Below are 24,978 nucleotides of genomic sequence, written 5' to 3'. Positions count from 1 at the left end.
TGAAATGGGCAGGAAAGGCCTCTGGTCCCTATTTTGATTCACATCACTTATTTCTAGAAGTTGCACTGGGTCCCTTGATCACGGTTGTGAATCAAATCACTGAAAGCTCTGAGTAGAGGGAGTTGCATTTGGAACTACAGGGATGGCCATTTAGGTGGGGAGTATCTAGCCGCAAGCGCGCGGACACACATTAAAAAAAAGTGGAGGAAAAAGGGAGAGATGCACACCGGAGTGAAGGAGACAGACACACACATGCAGGAGAGCGAACAAGAGAGCACACCCACAGTAGTGGGGGAGGGAGAGAGACAGACACACGCAGGATGTATGTCTGCATCCTGCCTGGCCAAGAAAGTTCTCCTGAACACACTTCAAAAATTCCACCCCCTCTTTGCCCCTTATTCTATTCCTATTCCAGTCTACATTAGGATAGTTGAAGTCCCCCATTATCACTACTCCATGATTCTTGCACATCTCTCTAATTTCCATGCAAATTTGCTCCTCTATATCCTTCCCATTAGTTGGTGGCCTATAGACTACCCCCAGTAGTGTAATGGCACCTCTGTTGTTTCTTACCTCTAACCAAATAGATTCTATCCTTGACCTCTCCAGGGCATCTTCTCTCTCCAGCACTGCAATATTCTCCTTAATCAATACTGCCAACCTCCACTCCTTTCTGTCCTTCATGTTGATTGACATTGCCTCCATAGTGAGCTGGATTACAGCCAGCCTGTGGTACTCTCTGGCCTGTGTTTTGTGAAATGCTCTAAGTCAGTGGACTGGGTCTCATGAATAAAATCTCACAGTAGCTCACACAGTCCAGCTAAGGGTAAAGGTCTGGAGAAGAATTTTCAAAAGTGAGAGAGAGGCAAAGAAAGACAATGCTGGGGGCAGAGAGAGAGAGAGAGAGAGAAAGACACACACACAGGAATAGAGCAGAGCTAGGGAGAAATGCATGGACAGTAGTGGGGGACGAAAGGAGGAACAGGGAAGGGGGGAGGGAAAAAGAAGAGAGAGGAAAGAGAAAAGCACACACGGAGGAGTAGGAGAGCAAGGGATAAACATGTGGGAGTGTGGGAGGAAGGAAGGGATATGCAGAAGAGGAGAGAGAGAAAAAGGTATACACATAAAAGTGGGGAAGGGAGGGAGGGCATACAGGAATGGGAAAGGAATATACAGAAAAAACACACGGAAACAAAGGAGAAAAGACTTTTTCTTCTCCAGACCTTTATCCTTAGCTGGACTGTATGAGCTGCTGAGAGATTTTATTCATGAGACCTAGCCCACTGACTTAGAGCATTTCACAAAACACAGGCCAGAGAGTACCACAGGCTGGCTGTAATCCAGCTCACTATGGAGGCAATGTCAATCAACATGAAGGACAGAAAGGAGTGGAGGTTGGCAGTATTGATTAAGGAGAATATTGCAGTGCTGGAGAGAGAGGACGCCCTGGAGAGGTCAAGGATAGAATCTATTTGGTTAGAGGTAAGAAACAACAGAGGTGCCTTTACACTACTGGGGTAGTCTATAGGCCACCAACTAATGGGAAGGATATAGAGGAGCAAATTTGCATGGAAATTAGAGAGATGTGCAAGAATCATGGAGTAGTGATAATGGGGGACTTCAACTATCCTAATATAGACTGGAATAGGAATAGAATAAGGGGCAAAGAGGGGGAGGGATTTTTGAAGTGTGTTCAGGAGAACTTTCTTGATAGTACGTTTCCGGTCCAAAGAGGAAGGAGGCATCACTGAATCTGGTTCTGGGAAATGAGGCGGGCCAAGTGGAGCAAGTGTTAGTGGGGGAACATTTAGGGAACAGCAATCATAGTATCATAAGGTTTAGATCAGCTATGGAAAAGGTCATGGACCACTCTAAAGTAAAAATATTCAACTGGAGGAGGGCCAACTTCAGTGGGATGAGAACGGATCTGGCCCGGGTAAATTGGAATCCAAGATTGGCAGGCAAAACTGCAATTGAACAATGGGCGGCCTTTAAAGAGGAGATGGTTCGGGTACAGTCTAGGCGCATTCCCATGAGGGAGAAAGGTAAGGTAACTAAAACCAGAGCTCCCCTGGATGACAAAAAAGGTAGAGAGTAAGATGAAGCAGAAAAAAGGGGCGTATGACAAATGTCATGTTGATAATACAAGTGAGAACCAGGCTGAACACAGAAAGTTCAGAGGGGAGACAAAAAAGAAATAAGAAGGGCAAAGAGAGAGTATGAGAACAGACTGGCGGCTAACATAAAAGGGAATCCAAAAGTCTTCGATAGGCATGAAAACAGTAAATGGGTAGTAAGAGGAAGGGTGGGACCAATTAGGGACCAAAAAGGAGATCTATGCATGGAGGCAGAGGGCATGGCTGACGTACTAAATGAGTACTTTGCATCTGTCTTTGCCAAGGAAAAAGATGCTGCCAAAGTCACAGTAAGTGAAAAGGTAGTTGAGATACTGGATGGGGCTAAAAATTGATAAAGAGGTACTAGAAAGGCTAGCTGTACTTAAAAGTAGATAAGTCACCCAGTCCAGATGAGATGCATCCTAGGTTACTGAGAGAAGCAAGGGTGGAAATTGTGGAGGTACTGGCCATAATCTTCCAATCATCTTTAGATACGGTGGTGATGCCAGAGGACTGGAGAATTGCAAATGTTACACCTTTGTTCAAAAAAGGGTGTAAGGATAAATCCAACAACTATAGGCCAGTCAGTTTAACCTCAGCAGTGGGGAAAATTTTAGAAACAATCATCTGAGACAAAATTAACAGTCACTTGGACAAGTGTGGATTAACAAAGGAAAGCCAGCATGGATTTGTTAATGGCAAATCGTGTTAAACCAACTTGATTGAGTTTTTTGATGAGGTAACAGAGAGGGTCGATGAGAGCAATGCAGGTAATGTGGTGTATATGGACTTCCAAAAGGCGTTTGATAAAGTGCCGCATAATAGGCTTATCATCAAAGTTGAAGCCCATGGAATAAAGGGGGCTGTGACAGCATGGATAAGAAATTGCCTAAGTATTAGGAAACAGAGCATAGTGGTGAACAGTTGTTTTTCGGACTGGAGGGAGGTATACAGTGGTGTTCCCCATTCTTTTTTTGATATATATTAATGACTTGGACTTGGGTGTACAGGGCATAATTTCAAAATCTGCATATGACACAAAACTTGGAAGGGTAGTAAAGAAAGTGAGGGGGATAGTGATAGACTTCAAGAGGACATAGACAGGCTGGTGGAATGGCGGACACCTGGCAGATGAAATTCAACGCAGAAAAATGTGACGCGATACATTTCGGTAGGAAGAACGAGGAGAGGCAATAAAAACTAAAGGGTACAATTCTAAAAGGGGTACAGGAACAGAGAGATCTGTTCTATGTGCTCAAATTGTTGAAAGTGGTAGGGCAGGTTAAGAAAGCAGTTAAGAAAGCATACGGGATCCTGGGCTTTATAAATAGATTGTAAACAATTTTACAACACCAAGTTATAGTCCAGCAATTTTATTTTAAATTCACAAGCTTTCGGAGGCTTCCTCCTTCGTCAGGTGAACGATAAATAGAGGCATAGAGTACAAAAGCAAGGAGGTTATGATGAACCTTTATAAAACATTGGTTCGGCCACAACTGGAGTATTGTGTCCAATTCTGAGCACCACACTTCAGGAAGGCTGTGAAGGCCTTAGAGAGGGTGCAGAAGAGATTTACTAGAATGATTCCAGGGATGAGGGATTTCAGTTACGTGCATAGACTGGAGAAGCTGGGGTTGTTCTCCTTGGAACAGAAAAGGTTGAGAGAAGATTTGATAGAGGTATTCAAAATCATGAAAGATCGGGACAGAGTAGATAGAGAGAAACTGATCCCAATAGCGGAGGGGTCAAGAACCAGAGGACAAAGATTTAAGGTGATTGGCAAAAGAACCAAAGGAGACATGAGAAAAAACTTTTTTTTTTAACGCAGCGTGTGTTTGTGATCTGGAATGTACTGTCCGAGGGGGTAGTGGAAGCAGATTCAATCATGGCTTTCAAAAGGGAATTGGATAAGTACTTGAAGGGAAAAAATTTGCATGGCTACGGGGATAGGGCAGGGAAGTGGGACTAGCTGGACTGCTCTTGCAGAGATCCGGCACGGACTCAACAGGCCAAATGGCCTCCTTCTGTGCTGTAACCATTCTATGATTCTATGTTGGCTGGGATACATTTATGTGGCAAGTACTCAAAATTACCTACTTAGATTATTTTTACTTTGCATTTACACAATCATAATCAAACATAAATACCAAAAGTTAGTTGGCAGCAGAATGCAATATGTAATGTGAAATTATGACAGAAGCACAGGAATAAAAATCTGAGAGGAGATTTTCCACTTGCAGTGCAGTGGCAATGAAACCAGAAGTGCGTAAGCACGACTTGTGTCACGGGTACACGGGAAGGATCTCCCAGCGTTTTCCGCTGTCCCATATAATTATGCAGCACTCTCATCATTGATTAGTCCATGCGCTGGGAGCATAGGAGCCAGAGGAATGGGATGTCCGGTGACCACAAAAGAGCTGCTTTTGTGTGCAATTCAGTGGAGACTTCAAGAGCCCAGGGAAGTTGAGGGACTGGTCCTTTTCAGATAAAGCCCTGGCAATAAAGTCCAGGGAGGTGAAGTGAAAAAGGGTTGCTTCTTTCTATTGTATTTCCACAGGTAAGGCTGAGGAGCACAACCTTGCAAGGTCTGAGGATAAAGAAGCTTCCACCTCACTACACACTGACTCCACCTGTAGCAAGCACCAGCCCAGAAGTATCCACTCGGGGGAGTGAGATTTAAGGTTAGAGCTGGAATTGGAGCAGGGTGCAAAGGTGGAACATACAGCATGACTGCAGTGGATCAAGTGCAGGTAGCAGGATGAAGTTGGCCAGACGACCAACTCAAAGCCACCCACAGCTGTCGAATACCACACTTTGCCATTCAGGACCTGTGTATGAAAGAATGCTGCTTTCTGAACACCACCAATTCATTGATTTCTTTGAGCGTGTGGGAAGCACCCTGCAATGTGCGATGGCTAGTGCAGAGGAGTCCACTACCTATGCAAAGCTGATTGGCCGCATCACAGAACCACTGACCACCTTGGAGCATGTGGCACCTCCAAGGGCATTTGCAGTGGAGCCCTCCGTTAACAGAGGTCCTAAGTCCAGCCAAGGATTCTGTCGTGACTGATGTTATAGAGACCTTGGGCTCCAATGTCTGTGAATCTGTGCGTTGGTTTCACCAAGCTGGGGAATTGTCTGGGCAGGATTGTGATGTCAACAACCTCATTGCAACCCCATAGTCTACTTCCCTGCAGATGTTGAGGGAGTGCCCAGCAGTAAGGGTGTGGCATGAGTAGTCACAAATGAGGGAACTGTGTCTCAGAGTGACCCTCCATGCATTCCTCCCAGCTACGCCATTCAAATGACCGACACTGAGCCAGAAAGCTGACAGACCCAGGCAGCCATCACAGTAGCTGTGGCGGCATCAGTTACAGTGACATCTTATGACCCTGTAGAAGGAGGTACAGAATCATCCCAAGAATCATTCTGGAAAAGCCAGTAACCAGCCACCTCACTTCCTTCTCCCACAAGGGTAGCACCTAGAATACATTCACCATGCACAATCACAAAGAGGAAGCACTCGGGTAAGAGACACCAAAAATACAAGTACTACTGCACTAATAATTGACTGGAATTGGATTTGGACTTTGTGCAGACAGTTTATTTGTCCTGGGCCATATTTTTTTTTTTAGCAGATGAATGGGTTTGAGGGGAAGTACAGGATCATATGTCATTTGCATTTGGGTTTGGTGTGCAGTTCGTTGACAACATAACACAGGATTGCTTTTCGGGGTTGCACGGCAGACGCTCCAAGATCTATCCAGACAGTGGAATTTGTGTTTCAGCTAGCCAACTGTATGCTCCATTTGTATCCTTATGGAGCGGAGTATCTCATTATATTTTCTTTCTGCTGCAAATTGTGGATTCTGCAATAGTATAGCTTTGATTCGAAAGAATAGCCCTGGTTGCCCAAGATCTATCCATTTAGAGCAGAAATGCCATAAAATAATGGTGGGCTGTAAACTGTGTAGAATAACTGCACTGTGGCAGCTTCCTGGGTACCTGTTATCTACCTGCATGATGTAGCTCTGATGGAATGGAACCTCCTCCTATTCCTAAATGTCACTGCATTGGTGACGGAGCCTGTATGGCAACATGGGTTCTATAAAGGAAGCCCTGCACTCTAGGGAACCCAGTAACTGTTAAAAAGTGAAGAGCATGTGGCACCTCCAAGGGCATCTGCAGCTCAGCTCTCCCTTAACAGAGGGCTTAGCCATAGATTCTCTCGGATTGTTGCACCTGATGTTAGAGGTCTTGGGCTCCAGTGTCTGTGAATATGTTCTGTCTGGATTCACCAAGCTGGGGAACTGTCTGGACAGGACTATCCTAAAGAAAAGCAATGAAGTCTTCCACCCTGTTGAGTAATTCATCAGTGACCTGATGAGTGCAGTGGTGTATGGCAGACTGGCTGAACTAACAGATGGCACCAAGAGCCAGAGCCAAAGAAATTCAAGGCAGTGGTGACTTAATGCCATGGACAGTCATTCCAGTCATAGAGAAGGTTTGGCAATCTCACTGCAGGAGACAGCACAGTTCCAAGAATGCCTCCCTGGTGAAGCTAAGAAGGAAAATAACACAGCTCCTCAGACATATCCAACTGGTGTTGTCCGTACACCCGCCTCCTTGGGTAGCAGCCAGTCTATCGAACCCTTCACCTATGCAGATGCACCTGCCTCTGTTCATGCCTGCAGAACTCCTCCTCGTACTCCAGCTCCCTAGGACAAGTGGAATTCCCAAAGGAATGCCCACCCTATGATCGAAGGGCTGATTGTAGGCAGAGGGCAAGTCCCCTGCAAAGTAGGTGCAGCTACCAGTAGAAAAACTACAGTAATCTGAGCAGTTGGCTAAAAAACAATGAAACCTACAGAAAGGCACTAAAAACTACCCCAAAGGTGCAACAATGCTACGTCGGTGTCACTTGATACAGTGAGAGGCGAATTAGGTGGCAGATTTTTCTCTTCAGCAGACTATTAGATATTGGTAGATCAGAAGCCCTTATCCCAAAATCAATGGAAAATTCTGGCTTCTGCCTGACCAACAAAAAAAGAAAGAACTTGTATCTATATAGCACCTTTCACATCTTCAAGATGTCCTAAAGCACCACACAGCCAAGGAATTACTTTTGAAGTGTACTCTGTCGTTTTGTTGGCACACACACACACACACAACCAATTTTCACACAGCACGGTCCCACACACAGCAATGAGATAAATGATGTTAAACTGTTTTAGTAATGTTGATTGAAGCATAAATGTTGGCCAGGAAAATTCCCCTGCTCCTTTACCACCGCCTGTGAGGGCAGACAGGGCCTCACAGTTTAACGTGCCATCCGAAAGACAGCACCTCTGATGGTGCAGCACTCCCTCAGTACTGCACTGTAATATCAGCATAGATTATGCGCTCAAGTCTCTGGAGTGAGGCTTGAACCCACAACCTTTTGTCTCAGAGGTGAGAGTGCTACCACTGAGCCAAGCTCCTATGACCCAGCATTGAAGAGGAAAGTCTACCTCTACAGCTTTAAGAACTCAACCTCTGAACACCAATAATGCCAAATAAATAAATCTTCCTTGGCACAGTACAGTCTTTCAATCTGGATGGGACCTTCTCCCAAATAATATCTTCCTCTGCACTCACATCTCTCGCTCTTCCTGCTCCTCATAGAGTTGTTGCTCCAGCAGGGGCAGACATTGTGCAAACACTTCTTGCTTGCTCCAGTGAAGGTAATAAAACCCAACTGGAATGTGACAAAGCCCTGGCAGCATAAAGGGTTTCAACTGTTGGAAAATGATGGGCTAACCAAAGGTAATGTAATCCATCCCTAACGAGAGTCTAAATTTGTGTTTTTACTTCAGGTATGGTAATCATTTAGTGCGATGCTAAAACAAAACTAGGAAATGTACTGTAACGATGGGAGCTTTAACGAGTTTCTTCACTGTCTGAACTGTTATTTTTCAAACTGTTTTAAGTAGGAAGTAAAACGATAGTCTGAAAATTCTCTCTACAAAAATTATGTTGCAGTTGCCTGATGGTTCAGCTAGTAAAGCCAGTGTCTAACTGAGCCATACAGGTCAGAAGCCCTAAGTTTGATTCTTGGTCTGTGCCCAGTGAGCTGATCTTAGTAGGATGCTGCAATTGGTTTCAGTGTCCCTGGATTGAAGGGGGGGAAACATCAGCCAGGGATCTTGATTGTTATTCAATGACTCCTATTGGAAAGCATGCACGTGTTCATATAGGGTGAGAATGACACTGGGTTCAGCAGTGATGCCCTCCACAGTTGAATTGCCTGCTGACATACACAGTGTAGGCTCACAAATGAAGAATGACAATTTGGACAAGGTACCTGAGGACATAGATCACCAACGGAACTGAACCGCAGCAGTATTGAGACTATTTTGCCCAAAGCAGAGATGGCTAAGAAAAGATTTAATTGAGTTTTTTTTAAAACTATGAAGGATTTTGACTGAGTGAATAGGGAAAGACTATTTCCTCAGAGAATCAGTGACAAGGAATCATCAGTTTAAAGTTGTCACTAAGAAAGCAAGAAGAGCAGTTAGGAGAAATTTCTTTACTCAGAGGGTTGTTGAAACATGGAAAGCATTGCCAACAGGGAACAGTTGAGACAGAGACCATTGTATCTTTTAAGGGAAAAATGGATAAACATTTGAAGCAGAAGACACAGGGCTATAGGGGAAGAGCAGAACAGCGGGATTAGTTTTGGATTGCCCTAGCAAAGAGGCTGCAAACACGTTGGGCCAAATGGCCTCCTTTTGTGCTGTAAACTTATATGGTTCTATGGTCTGTACCTTCAAAAGAGGAGGGGATAAGATTTGGGGCAAAACTGTATGAAAGGTTAAATATTAAAGGTCGGTGTCATCACTATTTACAAACCATGCTCAATCCTTGGCAGCGGAGTGACTAAATATTATCCCAAAAACTAGTGAAGTTACCCCAAAGCAGTTGGCCAGGACATCACATCACTTGATGATACGTCGAGATCACAGCTGCCTCATTGTAAGGTAACATCAAAGAATCATGAGAATGTAACAATTCAGGTAGGAGCAGGGGGACCTGACAAAGGTTACGGCAGAGATAATAAAGTTATGTTACCTTAAATAGTTAAAGGGAAGGGGATTTAAAAAAAACCCTGAAAAATGTGTTTGCTGAAGGTGAAACCTGAACGAGGATCTGTGGTAACAAATGGTGTTACAAAAGAAGTGATGATGTGGAGATGCCGGTGATGGACTGGGGTGGACAAATGTAAGGAATCTTACAACACCAGGTTATAGTCCAACAGTATTATTTTAAAATCACAAGCTTTCGGAGATTATCTCCTTCGTCAGGTGAGTGAGTGGAAGGTTCTCAAATTGCATATCTTATATTAGGCTGGGACACCATCACACTGATTTTCTCTACTAATGTGCTTTATTCAAGTTCAAGCAGTCTATTACCTGGTCTTTCTACTTTGATGATTTCTGCACCCAGGTCTCCCAAGATCATTGTAGCAAAGGGTCCTGCTAACACCCTGTTTGGAATGGAGAATGGAAACAGTCGATTACATTTGTTTTGTTAAATTCTCACCCGACAACAGTTTTCTTCTGTATTTCTGAACTTGAACATACCTTGTGAGATCTATGATTTTAACTCCTTCCAGCGGCTTTACATTTCCTGAAAACCAAAACACAAAAGTGTTAGAACTCTTGGCGTCATGGAGTCACATGTTCAACTTTAAACCACATGGGAGAAGTTACACAAGTAACATAATACTGGCTTAATACAAAAGGGCCACACTCTAAGTTATAGACAGTCACCTTTGACTGGTGAAGCAAAACTATGACAATGGAGAGCTGTAGCAGCAAGACCTATCTATATCACTGATAGCACCAGTACAGGATGGTGTTTTCCTTAGAGAAACACAATGCAATTATAGATTGTCATTTTCCTTTATCTAGCACCTACTACTGTGTAGCTTTGTAAATATTATAGGGCTCATCTGAATTTTTATTCAGTTTTGGCACGACTGCTGTGTATCTGGATGGTGAAGCTGTAGACCACCTACCTTGAAATGAAAGCACCTGCTCCATAACTCAGGTGCAAGGTGCATGGGGGAAACTCACAAGAACTTTAGAAACTGCAGCATTATGACAGTGCCCGTGTGATTGTCCCTTCTCCCATACTATACAAATGATGGTTATTTTCCCAAGAAGAAACCTAACTAATGATGATAACATGATAGAGTTTTGCAATGTATCTACCTTTCAGGTTGGGGTTTGTTGCATGGATCAGGATTTCAAAGAATGAAGATCTACAATATAGAAAATAAGAATTTCTCTCATTTGTTAGTCAGGCTCCATATCTCAGGAGTCTAAATCAGTCATACCCACCAGAGGAAGAGGATGGCCCTTTGGACTCAAATGCGTCACCCATTCTGACAAAGATCTGCTGAATTTCTAACTCTCCTGCTGACAAATCCAATTCATCTTCTATTAGGTGGTGAACTATGCTGATGTGACCCTAGGTTGCCTCTTAAGATTGGCCCAAGTGATTTGATAACAACCAGGCTGCAGAAAGTAGGAAACATTATACTTACATGCCTGTGACTCACAGGACAGATGCATTCAAGCCTCCCATTTTGACCACACAACTGTCTAGTCTTATGACTAGTTTTAATTCTATCCGTGTATATAGGGCTGTTTATCCATCCCCACAATGGGATCTGCTAAAGCATATATAGTACGATGAATACTGGGGGGATAATAATTCCTTGAATATGATGCAACTCAAGCACCTTTGGGACAAAGCCTCAGGCGTAGTCTCAGAACAATCCTATACTCGTAGCAGATGCAGTATGTTTGTTTGGTTGATTGGCTGGCTGGCTGGCCTGAAATCATGAACTCACCTCAACAAAGCCTTGGCTGTCGACAAAATGGTTCTCCATAAAAAAATGTTAAATTTTCATACATGAATGGGTTCAAAGAAACGTTTTTCAATTTTATTTCAATTTCAATTTTATTCCAGAAAATGTTAGATTCTACACTGGTGTAGATGGTTTTCTGCTGTTATAAAGCAGGAAATTGCCTGCAGTGTGCACTATCTACAGGATGCACTGCAGCAACTCGCCAAGGCTTCTTCAACAGCACCTCCCAAATCCACCACCTAGAAGGACAAGGGCAGTAGGTGCATGGGGACAACATCAGCTCCAGATTCTCCTCCAAGTCTCACACCATCTCAATTTGGATATATCTCACTGTTCCGTCATCATCGCTGGGTCAAAATCCTGGAATTCCCTACCTAACAACGTTGTGGGAGTACCTTTTGCACAAGGACTGCAGTGGTTCGGGACGAAGAGTCACCACCACCACCTTTTCAAGGGCAACTAGGAATGGGCAATAAATGCTGGCCTTGCTAGCGATGCCCATATCACAAGAATGAATTTTTAAAAATGAGTCTACTATCCTATGGCAAAGTCAACAGGAAAATGGAAAACCACATCATCTATGGTATGCACTAACACTGAACATGGTTTCAAGACTAGGAATTATTGGAGATGCTCCTAGACCAATGTAATCTCGTACAAAGTTTGGATTAAATGATTGACATGTTCACCAAGAGTTCTGCTTACCAGTATGAGCTTTACTGGTTGAGAGTTTCCTACAGATAATAACCACTCCCTTTCAACAACTAACCAATCCACCAGAGAGAATTGCTGGATCTACAAGATTTACTAGAAAGCACCGACTGAAACATGAAGAGCTGTGCAACAATTTTTGTGGTATCTCAAAATGGAACCTCAGTAGTCCTTTCATCTAAACAGCAATAGATGTGCAGGCATCAGCCTTAAGAAAATTGCAATCACAGAAAAGTACTTGACAAAGACCGGGGAGGCCGAAGGGAAGAACCTTATAATGACACTGCCTTATTTTGCATGGAGCTTTATGCTGCAAGAACTTCCTGTGCTGGTAAATAGTCATGGAGAAGAACGAATCTCTGAGATCTACGAAAACCAACTGCGCCTACAAGAAACTTCCTGACTGACTTGTGGCACGTAACCTTTTTGAATGCTATTCAAGAATATTTCAATAGACTGCAATCCAGGACAAGACCATCCATCATCTTATCTGGTGGAGGAATACAGACGGGTCTGGTGAGACATTCTCTGTTTGCACGGCCATACAATACCACATGAAGCTCTCTGGATACAATGTCTGATCATGTCAGCAATTTAGGTGACCCAACTGAACAAATCTCCTGCAATTTAGGCATTCTGATTAAATGGAAAGCATAGCCCAACTGGATTGTCTTTTGGACCCCTGGATTAGTTAACACTCCTATATTTGTTCACAGATTTCACAAGACAACCTATTCATGGCCCCCATGCCACCACCCCCGCCCCCCGCCCCCCCCCACCCCACCATCAATTTTGAAGAGATTATTGGGTGAAATGACTGGGCAAAATAATTTATGTAGGGGACTTCAGCATCAGGGAAATCAAACAAATATACAGGCTCCTTCAGGTCCATTTTTAATGGTGGGAAAAAAGAGTTGCCAGGGGAGCAAGCAAACAGGATTGCATTCTATGGGATTAAAGGCAGAAAACAACCTGTCTAGCTCTACAATAAAAACATTAATTGTGGAAAAACTCAACACCATCGTTGCCAGGAATGGGGTAGGCCTGCTGATAAAGAAGTTCTCAACTTCAGCCCTCATATTCTTTCTCCCTGAAATCAAGGACAATGGAAAGAGAAGTTAGCAAACATTCCAAGATTCTGAAGAGGAACAGCCAATATTGGACTCCTGGTCCAAAGAGAGCCTTACTCCAGAGAGAGCCAACATGAATTTATGATGGGGTAAGTCATGTCTAACAAACCTAGTTGAATTTTTTGAGGAGGTAACTAACATGGTAGATAAGGGAGTGTCTATGGATGTTATTTATATGGACTTCCAGAAGGCATTCGATAAGGTTCCACATAAGAGACTGTTGACAAAAATGAGAGCGCATGGAATTGGAGGCAACCTACAGATATGGGTAGGGAATAGGTTAGAAGATAGGAAACAGAGAGTAGGGATAATTGGTATGTATTCAAATTGGCAGGATGTGACTAGTGGTGTCCCCCAGGGAGCTGGACTGGGGCCTAAGCTTTTCACTATATTTATAAATGACTTAGATGAAGGAATAGAAAGCCGTATATCCAAGTTTGCTGATGACACCAAGTTAGGTGGCGCAGTTAATAGTGTAGATGGGAGCAGAACGTTGCAACAGGACATTGGCAGATTAAGTGAGTGGCAAAACTGTGGCAGATTGAGTTCAATGTGGGGGAAGTGTGAAGTCATCCATTTTGGACCAAAGAAAGATAGATCAGAGTATTTTCTAAACAGCGAGAAGCTAGGAACTGTGGATGAGCAGAGAGATTTAGAGGTCCAAGTACAGAAATCACTAAAAGCTGGTGGACAGATACAAAAAATAATTTAAAAGGCTAATGGAATGTTGGCCTTTATCTGAAGAGGGCTGGAATACAAAGGGGTGGAAGTTATGTTACAGTTATATAAAGCTCTGGTTCGATGCCATTCAGAGTAATTTGTTCAGTTCTGGGCACTGCACCTCAGGAAGGATATATTGGCCTTGGAGGGGGTGCAGCAGAATGATATTAGGGCTAAAAGGGTTAAATTATGAAGACAGATTGCATAGACTAGGCTTGTAGTCCCTTCAGTATAGAAGATTAAGGGGTGATCTAATTGAGGTGTTTAAGATGATTAAAGGAATTGATAGGGTAGATAGAAAGAAACTATTTCCTCTGGTGGCAGAACAAGGGGGCATAACCGTAAAATTAGCTAGGCCGTTCAAGGGTGATGTCAGGAACCACTTCTTTACACAAGGAGTAGAAGAAGTCTGGAACTCTCTCCCCAAAAAGTTGTTACGGTTAGGTCAATTGAAAAATTCAAAACTGAGATACAGATTTTTGTTAGGCAAGGATATTAAGGGTGACAGAACCAAGGCAGGTAGATGGAGTTAAGATACAGATCAGCCATGATCTAATTGAATGGCAGAATGGGCTTGAGGGGCTGAATGGCCCACTCCTGATCCTATGTTCCACATGCTGGAATCCACCTCATCAGTCCTACCAAGGACATGGACTACTATGTTAGTACTGAGATTGAAGCCCAATCTGTATTGATCACAACTAGTACAAAGTGCTGTCTCAGAGGACAGTTCATCACTAGTTCCAGGATATAGCATCCCATCGATTTTCTGTCAATGTTGCTCAGAGTTACTCAGTCAAGGGTTTCCCAGGAGTGTTAATAATGATGTCCTGTAATCATTATCAGACACGACTGACTGAGCTCTACTCTTACCAGTGCTGAGCCAACTAATGCCAAGGACATACAAGGGATATACCCATTTTAAGATGGTGAGGTGGTGCAGAATTCATTCCACTAAATATTCTCAGATTTACCTCAGTAATTGCAGAGATGTTTACGTGGCACAATTAAGAATTTGAAAAATAGGAATATTTATACTTAAGAAAAGGTTGAGAGATCTTAATTGAAGTATTTAAAATCCTACACGTAGAGACAAATTGAACCCCGATAACATGTTTGATATAGTCACAAACTGTACAAGAAGGCACTGCCCCAAGCTGAGAAAAGGAGAACGGAGAGTTTAGATTTACTTTATAGAGAGTGGTGAATGGGCTTGGGCGGTGGGCAGTGAAGGGAATCTGAAGAGGGAGCACGATTTGAAGAGTAAGGCCATTGAGGGGTATGAACGACACAATGGTATGTAATATTTTTTGGACCTTGAACTATAATGGTCTTTTTGGATTCAATATATTTCATCTGCAATTGTGCAATTACTTGACGCTATTAAATAGCAGATGTAAGTACCTGTTGCAGCAACAGGGTTAGGGAAGTGAAGGCACCTCAAAAGATGTCCAGGAAGCGAGAAGTCACATGGCCAATGCCCCACTGCCGTATCACAGCATCAAAAGGATCTTATATGAAAGATGACCTCTAAACTGTCAACAGTGTGATAATTTCAGGGGATCAATTATTTTGGTTGTTGTACAAATAAATTAAGTGATACTTTCGGATACAAATTTAATGGATCTCAACTGAATGAGAACTTTGCATTGGAGGAGTTACCCACATGTTGTGCTCAACAATCCATTCAAACCAGTTCCTTCAATGGGTGATCACTTCACTATTTAAAAAAATAAGGCAAATTAAGGGAAAGAGTCAAAATAAATTCTGTTTGACTGGTTTGCCTTATAAAATGGATATGGATGGTTAAGATTCCCTCAGTCATAAAAATATAATGCTGTTTTCATTTTGCTCCATCATGAAGCAGTTAAGTGCTGTCTCTGTAATGTCTAAAGATCAAAGAATATAAAAATTATTCATTCCTGATGAGAAACCAGATGTACAGGAAACTGTGGTATGTTGTTTTATATAACACTAAAGTGGACTCTGGAGAGTGGAATCATATCTTTGGTAATTGCACACTTTTGACAGGGTGGCTAATCTATTAATACGCTGTACACAGAACTGAAGCAGTGAGTATGGCTTCAACCTCTAAGCAGTCTGCAATAGTAAATTTGCATTTTCATATTTTTAGCTGGTCACGGATCTAAATATTTATACAGTCACCTTGATTCATTGCAGATAATGACCCCAATCTATTCTGAAGTATTAGCTAAGGCGGCTACAACAACAATTTGTATTTTTATAGCAGGGATACGTCTCAAAACATTTAATATTAGGAGGACCAAACAGTGCAGGCGGAGTGGGAGGGGAAAAGGGAAAAATGGAGAGGGCTGGTGAAGGAACAAAAGGAACTGCCATTTCATACAGCCTACAGCAGAAGCTGATTCCTTCTACGTCATCTCTTAGCAAGTTCATAGACCAGCTAAAGGAACCAGTAATTTTTGCAAAATGGATAAATGAGGTGGAGGACACCCTTGCAGCCATGGTAATTGCCCCAAATTCGAGTAACTATCATTCTGAAAAGGAACATTAATTGAGCCATCAGAGCACTCCGTGGATAATGAGGATCTGCCAGCATGAAGAAAAAGGGGTCCAATAATTAGAAGGACATTGACGAGTGCTGGAGGTTTTCAGTGGGCAACCTGGACTATTAAATGCATTATCAACCCAAAGTTGACAATTATGATCTGAAATCACCGATACTGAATTTAGTTTGGACAAGCCGGCCATTACTCTTTATCAGAGATGCCCCCACCCCTTCCTTTGGGGGAGGGAGTGGCGGTGCTTGGGATGTTCTTGTGGGATTGGGATTTGCATGATCCCACCAACCATCAATCTGGTAAGGGAAGTCCTTCAGGTCAATAACAGAATTCCAATCCAAACTGAACAACCCAAAACTGCACAGAACAATTATTCCTAAAAATGCTTCAATTTCCCATTAAGGAGCTCATCCTTACACTCGTGAGATACCTAAGGATCATGCCTCAACTCATCAAATGAGCTTCCTGATCATATGATAATTTGATGGTATTATGCTTGTATTATGGCAGAGAATGTAGCTCCATATTGAGTGCTGGCCTGCACCAGATAATAAGGCCAGTAAAGTGACAACCACTAAATCTGGCTGTGATAAATTTTCTCTGATTAAGGATTAACTTTTATCTTTAATCAGTCCCAATTAGCCTAATAGACTATTTACACTGTTGACCACAGGACTAATGTTCAGAGGGATATTTATCAGTAGCTTCCAATTGAATTCTTTGTATGGGAACAGTTGTTTTGTGGTTTGCCACATTTATGGATTAATTAATATCCTCAGTTGATTTTCTCTACCACAACCCGTGTTGTTTATTCCCCTCCACTCATCTCATCAAATTTCACTTATTGAAGCCATTTTATCATATGATTGTGGTAGCTGGTGGAATTATTTAAGGAGCTGGAAGTATTGCCAGCTCTTTGCTGCTTATACTCTACTGGTCCTTTTGTGTACATCAGGTGGCTGAGCAATGATGCAGGCTGATACCATCTAATCATATGATCAGGAAGGTCTAGTGACAAATTGAGGTAGGTGTATTTACTAGCATAGGTAATTGTCCCTTGGTATCTAAACATCAAACAGACATAGGTTTTGTACCTCAACTGTTCCTCAATCATCAGATCTCAAAATGCACCATCATTCAATCATTTAAGATGTTCTGGCTCATTTAAAAATTATGCCTACTAAACTGCTATCTCCATCAGTCTGAAGGATCCCTGGCTAACTTATTAACTGCTTATAACCTCTGCAAGTCCATGACTAGAGCTGCTAAACACAACTATTAAAAAGTAGCGTCAACTACCGTTGCCTCTCTATTGTGAATCCACCTTTCCTTCACCCTAGTGGCTCAATGGCAAGATCTGCCAAAGAGAAAGTTGACTCTTTTGGCTCATTTTTCTTCTCTAACTCTAGTCTTCATGATTTTGGTGAAGAACCTCCCTCCACACCTCCTTTCTGTTACTTGCTATTATAAAGCTTTATTCCTGCCATGTTTGTTCTTTGAACAGCAGGGAAGCAAGGTAGATGTTTTATAACACTTGCATGTAAGTTGTTGTGAGATGACAATAGCAGTATTACCTGGTAAAGGTATGAGGGTTGCTCCGCAAAAAAGTACTGAAGAAGCCCTAAACGCTGACCTTTTGAGGATGACCAATGGCATTCCATAGAATGGATATAATGACCGATGGTTATCTTATACCCAGACGATAACAATGGAAGAAACAGTCTACTACCCATTTGGCAACTCTCTTTTTGAAGCTATGGACGCTCAAGGTATGCACCACAGTCCTTTCAACGCAGAAAGCCCAAGCAAGTCAAGTATTGGCATAATCCAACCAATGCTCTATAACAGGATAGAGACACATCAGAGAAGGGCCGCCTCCTGGAAAAAGCATCCAGTTGAGATCACATTACGCAGCTGACTCTTCCTTTTATGAGAAAATCCATTACCAGATGACCTAACTATACTCATTTGTATGAAGTGGCGGGCATAAATTTTATTACCCTTTGAATCGAAATGATTTCAAATCCCTACTGAGAGAAATCTGACTTTTGCCCACAAGGGGGAAGGTGCTTCCAAATATTCTTTACACTTGAAAAACATAAGAAAAATCAGCCAAGTATGGGCTGGGAGATTCTACTTTAGGCTGCAGAAAAAAGTTAACTGGGGTAGGGTGAGGTGCAGAGGAACAAGATGGAGATCTGGCTCATCCCCTGTCGTAAACTGTTTCAAGGTAAACTTAATATTTCTAGTGTAGGAATTAACAAAAGGCAGCTAGGATTAATTCCAATTTAGCAACTAACACTCGCAGACACAGCTGGGCACCAAGAACATTCAGGGCTGCTACGCACCCACCACAAAATTCCCTCCCCCCTTCCAATCCATTAAAACACAAACGTGTAGTAAAATGTATTATGGTGAGTTTTACTGGGGGGCCCATATTTGGCTGGGACCCCTGGCCACTGACCCCATGCATTAATCCACTCCTGCTCTCAGAGCCTGTATTTCAAAGCCTTTGCTATTTTTGCACTGAACTGATTAATAAATCTGTAGGATGGATCCGAGGCAAGAAATGGTTGCCCGGTTCCTGATCTTTGGACTCTCCAGAAGACTGTACAAAAGGGGGTTCAACTTTTGAAAAGAACTTGATAATGGGAGATAGTCATACTCTGCTGCTCCAAAGAGGGTTTCTTAGATTCCTGCCATGCAAACACAGAGGATTGAAAGATGCTGAGAGTACCGTTCCTGTGATAAGTCGGTGGATGCAGTCTGCCAGTTTCCTAATGGAGGCATTAACTACAGTAAAATTGGCCTCCAAACTATCCACGGGAGAACTAGTTAATGGAAGCTCCATTCTGTACCATTCTGGGCCACCAGGAAGATATGCACTGAGTAAGTGTCAAAGGCAGAAAACTCTGAAGAGTATGTCAATTGCTCAAGAGCACGTCAGTGATCTCGGAGAGGTCACACAGGGTGATTTTAATTTACAATGTAACTCCCACTTATATTTGAACTATTTTAGGCAACTTGAAAAGAGATTAGTGTAAAATGGGTTATTTCTGCATATGTTTTATTTAGCTTTTATTACCTCTGTCTATTTGCTGTGAAAATAAACCCTCGGTATTTACCAGTAATAATCTTATGATAGCACTCTTGCCTTTGCATCGGCAGTTCGTGGGTTCAAGTCGCACTCCAAAGATTTGAGCACATAATCTATTCTGACACTCCAGTGCAGTACTGAGGGAGTGCTGCACCGTTGGAGGTGCAGACTTTCGAATGAGACATTAAACCGAGACCTGGTCTGCCCTCTTAGATCCCATGGCACTATTCAAAGACCAGGGGAGTTATCCTGGCCAACAGTTGAGGGACCTTGCTGTGCGCGCATTTGCTACTGCGTTTTCCTACATTACAACAGTGACTACACTTCAAAAGTATTTCATTGGCTGTAAAGCGTTTTGGGATGTCCTGAGGTTGTGAAAGGCGTTATATAAATGCAAGTTCTTTCTCAATAAAAAAGTAGATGCTTGAGTGGGCCTTCCACTAGATGTCACAGGGCACTTCCTTTGTAACACCATTTGTTACCACAGATCCTTGTGCAGGTTTCAGATAAGACATTAAGCCGAGGCCCTGTCTGCCCTCTCAGGTGCATGTAAAAGATCCCATGACACTATTCAAAGAAGAGCAGTGGAATTCTCAGTGTCCTGGTCAACATTTATTCCTCAACCAACAACACGAAAAACAGATAAACAGGTCATTTATCTCAATGCTGCTTGTGGGGCCTTACTGTGCACAAACTGGCTGCCATGTTTGCCTACATTACAACAGTGACTGCAGTTCAAAAGTACTTCATGAGGCGTTCTCTGCACCAAACAGCGAAAGCATCTGCTTTTGACACACCAGAATTGGCGTAGGCCGATGTTACTGTTCCTGGGTCAATCAGCCTCACTACTGATTTTGGACTTCATCTTGTGCATGGCAATTATTTTGTTTAACAGTGTTTAACCTCAAAATCAGAAGGATTAATCATAACCAAGAAGAAATCCTGGTGATTTTTATTTTCTCCACCTATTAAGCTGTGCACCATCACCTACTTAGATTTAATTTAATTTAGTCTTACTGGTTTAGAACCAGCCATTAACAAATGTCCAAGCGCAGTCTGGGGGTGGGGGGTGGTGACAGTCTATTCCCCCCACCTCACAATACAGCATAGAATGAGAGAAAGGCATTCAGGTCCTCCAGCCTACTCTTTCCCCCAGCCATATAAATCTACCCTACCTGAACCCTATTCCATTAATTGAATCTCCTGAGGCAACATTCTGCATCATTGCCTCTTAACCTCCAAATGTAATCAAGCAAAACTCCAGAATATTCGCTCATCTCCACTGGTCAATCCTGACCTGCTGTCCATCACACCCCACCAGCCCCCTGCAGCATGCCCTGTGGAGTATTTCATCAGCTCAGTCTACACCTGGCCCTACAATGTTTCATTCTGTTCTCAATCGGAGATTTATTCAGATTTTGTTTTGAAGGAGTTAGACACAGATCTGTTACACTTATCCACTACTGGTATTACAGGTAGGGGGGGGGGGGGGCTCTTCCAATATCTGGATTTGCTTGAGGCTTATTAATTTCAGCACAAGCAAGGTCAGGAATTCGCTGTGAGGAAGACTGCAAATTTATATCTTACCGGCATAAGGCATTAGAACCCAACTGTGATGTGCCACCTTATTTTGCTTTAAAAGGAACAACATAACGGCAATAGAATTCATGCAGAGGTGATGAACTTGGTGTAAAATCTCTTGAACTTTTAAATGTCTCCACCTGTCCCTTCTTTATCTGGAATGCGTTGGCTTTTATGTCCTAACATCATTGCTTGAATACAATTTGCTGCAAGTCGCCGAGGATCACATTATCAAAAAGATCATTATTATAACCCCAAGTGTGCTGTCAGAGATGTACTCCAGTCTTTCATTTGGTACATTCAACATTCTCCAGTTTTTAATCTTTGCCCAGCAAACACAAGTTCTGTGAAATTATCTGGAAGGTTTTTGCTCCCTTTCAGCCCTGTACACGAGATTATCACTAAAGACTGGCTTTGGACTGACTTATTCCAGACCATATGGTTTGTGGGACCTTGCTGTGCGCTAATTGGCTGCAGCGTTTCCTACATTACAATAATGATTACACTTCAAAAACTACTTCACTGGCTGTGAAGCACTTTGGGATGTCCTGAGGTCATGAAAGAGGCTATATAAATGCAAGTTCTTTCTTTCCTTATAAGTGTATGGTCAGCTAGCACCTTAGTTGATTAGCAGACAATTATTCTCAGTCTTTTAAATTGTATTGACACCTGTCCATGTAGCGGTCTTAGCAATACAACTGTTAACTATATTTTTAAAAATCCCCACTTACAATGATTATCATTAATTATCATACGTCTGAGAACTCCCTGCACTTCGAATACCATGAGATCTTTTCCATTCACCCGAGCAGGTAAACAGAGCCTCAGTTTAGCATCTCATCCGAAAGCCAGCACCTCCAACAGTGCAGCACTCCCTCAGCACCACGCTGAAGAATAGATTATGTGCTGGAGTGGGGCATGAAATTACAACTTTCTGATTCAAAGACGTGAAAGAACAAACTTGCATTTATATAGCACCGTAGTATCTCCCAAGGCACTCCACATCCAAATGAAGAACTTTTGAAGTATAGTCACTATCCTTCTTCAAATAGTGACATGGGATTTTTATGTCCACCTGAGAGGGCAGATTTTAACATCTCATCCAAAAGATGGCACTCCTTCAGTACTGCATTAAATTGTCAGTGTTGATTAAGTCTGAGAGTGGGGCTTGAACCCACAACCTTCTGACTCAGAGACAAGAATGACACAATCACTGAGCCATGCTGGTGAAAGAACTACATTGAAATGCTGACAGCCAACAAAAATGGAAAGGAAAAAAACATTAATTTCATCCCACAAGTACCGACAATTTAGTTTAATGCGGCCCTTTGTTCAAGAGGCTGAACTGGCTTTAAACCCTCAGTAGATTATGCTTTATAAAAATGTTTACATAGTCTGACTTTAGTCTGCTGTAATCAGTAAAGTGTCTGAGTGGTTCAGAAATGTCTCGGTCCTTCAGGAAGTGGTTTTTCAGGAACGCCAGAACAAAAGCACTGAGCCACAGCCAGAACGAGAGGTCACATCAGAGCCTGGTGAACTGGATGGCGGAGAGTCAGGTAAAGATGGTGGAAGGGCTGCAAACTTCATTTCTCTTCTAGTCCCCTTTTTGCCGTGCTTTATGTTAGTATGGGAGAGGGAGATATTGCACATTTGGAGAGGCCAGTTCAATCATCTTACAAGGTTGCCCTGACTGCATCAGCAGCTAGCAATGAATGTCAGGTGGTAAAAGATTCCAGCTCCATCAGTTCAATCTCCAATTGTTGTTAGAACAGCACCTGGAGAATGAGTGAGGTCCGATTATGACAACAAAGTGAGATTATCAGTTGTCCCTTTCTTCATACAAGCAGCTGTACAGGCTGCGTTTTAGACTGGTACCGTCTCAGAGGTGGAGAGGAGACCCGCCTGCTCTTGAGACATAGGGGCTGAATATACATTTTTATCACCAGGCGGTAAAAGTGCAAGTTCACAGTGTAGAATTTTACAGCACAGAATGAGGTCATTTGGCCTATCTGGCTCTCTGAAAGAGCAATCCACTTAAGTCCCATTCCCTCTCCCTTCCCCCCGTACCCTTTCAAATTATTATCCATTCCCTTTTTTTTGGTGGATTCTGCTTCAGGGAGGGAATTCCATGTCCTAACAGCCCTCCACATAAAAAGCATTTCTCCTAACCTCTCCCTTCATTCTTTAGACACTGATCTTAAGTTGATGCCCTCCAGTTACCAACTCACTGACCAGTGAACCAGTATTCTCTTATGCTAGAACTCTGAGCACTAACTGAGTCTGGGTTGTTGAAGTTGTGATGTTATTTTGTAGAACAGTATCCAAAGAAACAGTGTCACAACACTTCACAGGACTATCTGATGATCACAAGTCTAGGTATCATTCTGTTAGGGTTAATCTTTATACAAATTTTCTTTAAAAGGGCAAACATTAAACTTAGAAGAACTCAAAACCCTCAAACATATGAAAACATGACCTTAGACCCCTCAGACCTCAAAAGTCAAAAATATACTGTTCAACAGCCGCACTGAAATCACTACCCATGATCTCACTGGCTTCATCTGCATGAGCTGTGCAATGACTATACACAAATGGAACATTCCTCAGTGGTAATGTGCACTGATACAAGGTAGGTGCTCCTTCTATTTATTTAAAAGAATGTTTCAAAAGCTGTTATGAAGAGCACTAAAATCACTTAGCCATTGCATAAGTGGAAAACCATGAGTTAAAAGAAAGAACTTGCATTTATATAGTGCCTTTCGCGACCTCAGGATGTCCTAAAGCGCTTTATTCAATGAAGTACTTTTTGAAGTGTCGTCACTGTTGTAATGCAGGGAAATGTGGCAGTCAATCTGCGCTCAGCAAGGTCCCACAAGCAGCAATGAGATAATGACCCAATAATCTGGGGTTTTTTTTTTAAATGATGTTGGTTGAGGGATAAATATTGGCCAGGACCAGCGGGAGAACTCCTCTGCTCTTTTTCAAATGGCACCATGGGATCTTTTACAGCCACCCGAGAGGGCAGACGGGCCTCATTTAATGTCTCATTCGAAAGACAGCACCTCCAACAGTGCAGCACTCCCTCAGTACTGTACTGAAGTGTCAGCCTAGATTATGTGCTCAAGTCTATGAAGTGGGACTTGGACCCACAACCTTTTGAGTCAGAGGTGAGTGTGCTACAACTGAGCAAAGGATGACATGGGTTGCTATGCAAGTCCACATACACTATGAACAAGGGGCTCCAAACAGATATGATACATGATGTGAGCCACAGAGGCAGGAGTGGAAGTCAGGTCCACTTGTGGCATCATCCCAAGATTGTTCCATCTTGGTGGTGAATTTCAATGCTCAGACCAAGCATATTCTTCCAAGCAGCTAAACCTCGGCACTGACACAAGACCTGGTTTAATGAATGGTGGGGATGGTTAGACATAGAGAAATACATGGATATATAGAAATTACAACACAGAAACAAGCCTTTCAGCCCAACCAGTCAGTGTCAGCCTTTACACTCCATGAGCAAATAATTCTAATTACATTTACCCAATCTGTAACCAGACTCTTCAATCCCTTTTCCTTTATCCACCCAATAGCAATGCATAGAAGTTGAGATATCGGCGCATGGTATTTTGTTTTCTCCCAAACCAATCCTCAGCCTTCAAAAGATCCAGAATGGTGGATCCAGGGGTAAATGATTAACATCAGTCAATGGAATCTGAAAGGTAGGAAATCGGCAACAGCGGATGACTGTAGTCACGTGGACCCTCCTCTCCTTGACAGACAGTGCTACACAAGAGGCATACCGTTTGTAGCCTCAAATACCTGGTCTCAGCCACCGTGGGGGGGGGGGAGCGGGGTGTGCCCTGTTACCGCGGGGGGGGGGGGGGGGGGGGGAGCGGGGTGTGCCCTCTTACCGTGGGGGGGGGGGGGAGGGAGCGGGGAGTGCCCTCTTACGCGGGGGGGGGAGCGGGGTGTGCCCTCTTACCGCGGGGGGGGGGGGGGGGGGGAGAGCGGGGTGTGCCCTCTTACCGCGGGGGGGGGGGGGGGGGGGGCAGGGACCCTCTCACTGGGGGGGGGGGGGCAGGGACCCTCTCACTGGGGGGGGGGGCAGGGACCCTCTCACTGGGGGGGGGGGGCAGGGACCCTCTCACTGGGGGGGGGG

At 43.2% G+C, this 24,978-nt stretch overlaps 1 protein-coding gene across 5 annotated transcripts in view; it reads right to left on the bottom strand.

Moving 5' to 3' along the window:
* sugct (succinyl-CoA:glutarate-CoA transferase) overlaps positions 1-24,519 on the bottom strand; it is a 449,184-nt gene extending 424,665 nt beyond the window's left edge. For 2 of the 5 annotated variants that reach the window (XR_010961805.1, XR_010961804.1), the window contains exons 1-3: positions 24,360-24,517; positions 9,740-9,785; positions 9,569-9,642 (exon numbers count right to left, since the gene is read on the bottom strand). Coding sequence is in view for 3 of the 5 variants with exons in the window: in XM_067981040.1 (XP_067837141.1) it covers positions 9,569-9,642; positions 9,740-9,785; positions 24,360-24,417 (178 nt within the window). In the remaining 2 variants the exon portion in view is untranslated. Of the gene's footprint in view, positions 1-9,568; positions 9,643-9,739; positions 9,786-24,359 lie in introns of all 5 variants that reach the window. The other 3 variants (XM_067981040.1, XM_067981026.1, XM_067981035.1) reach the window with 3 other exon arrangements.
* Positions 24,520-24,978: the final 459 nt, after the last annotated feature.

Source organism: Heptranchias perlo, chromosome 3 (assembly GCF_035084215.1).
Source record: "Heptranchias perlo isolate sHepPer1 chromosome 3, sHepPer1.hap1, whole genome shotgun sequence".
In the NCBI taxonomy this organism is placed as follows: domain Eukaryota; kingdom Metazoa; phylum Chordata; class Chondrichthyes; order Hexanchiformes; family Hexanchidae; genus Heptranchias; species Heptranchias perlo.
Note: the sequence above shows the minus strand (reverse complement) of the source record. Positions and strands in the feature narration are given on the sequence as shown.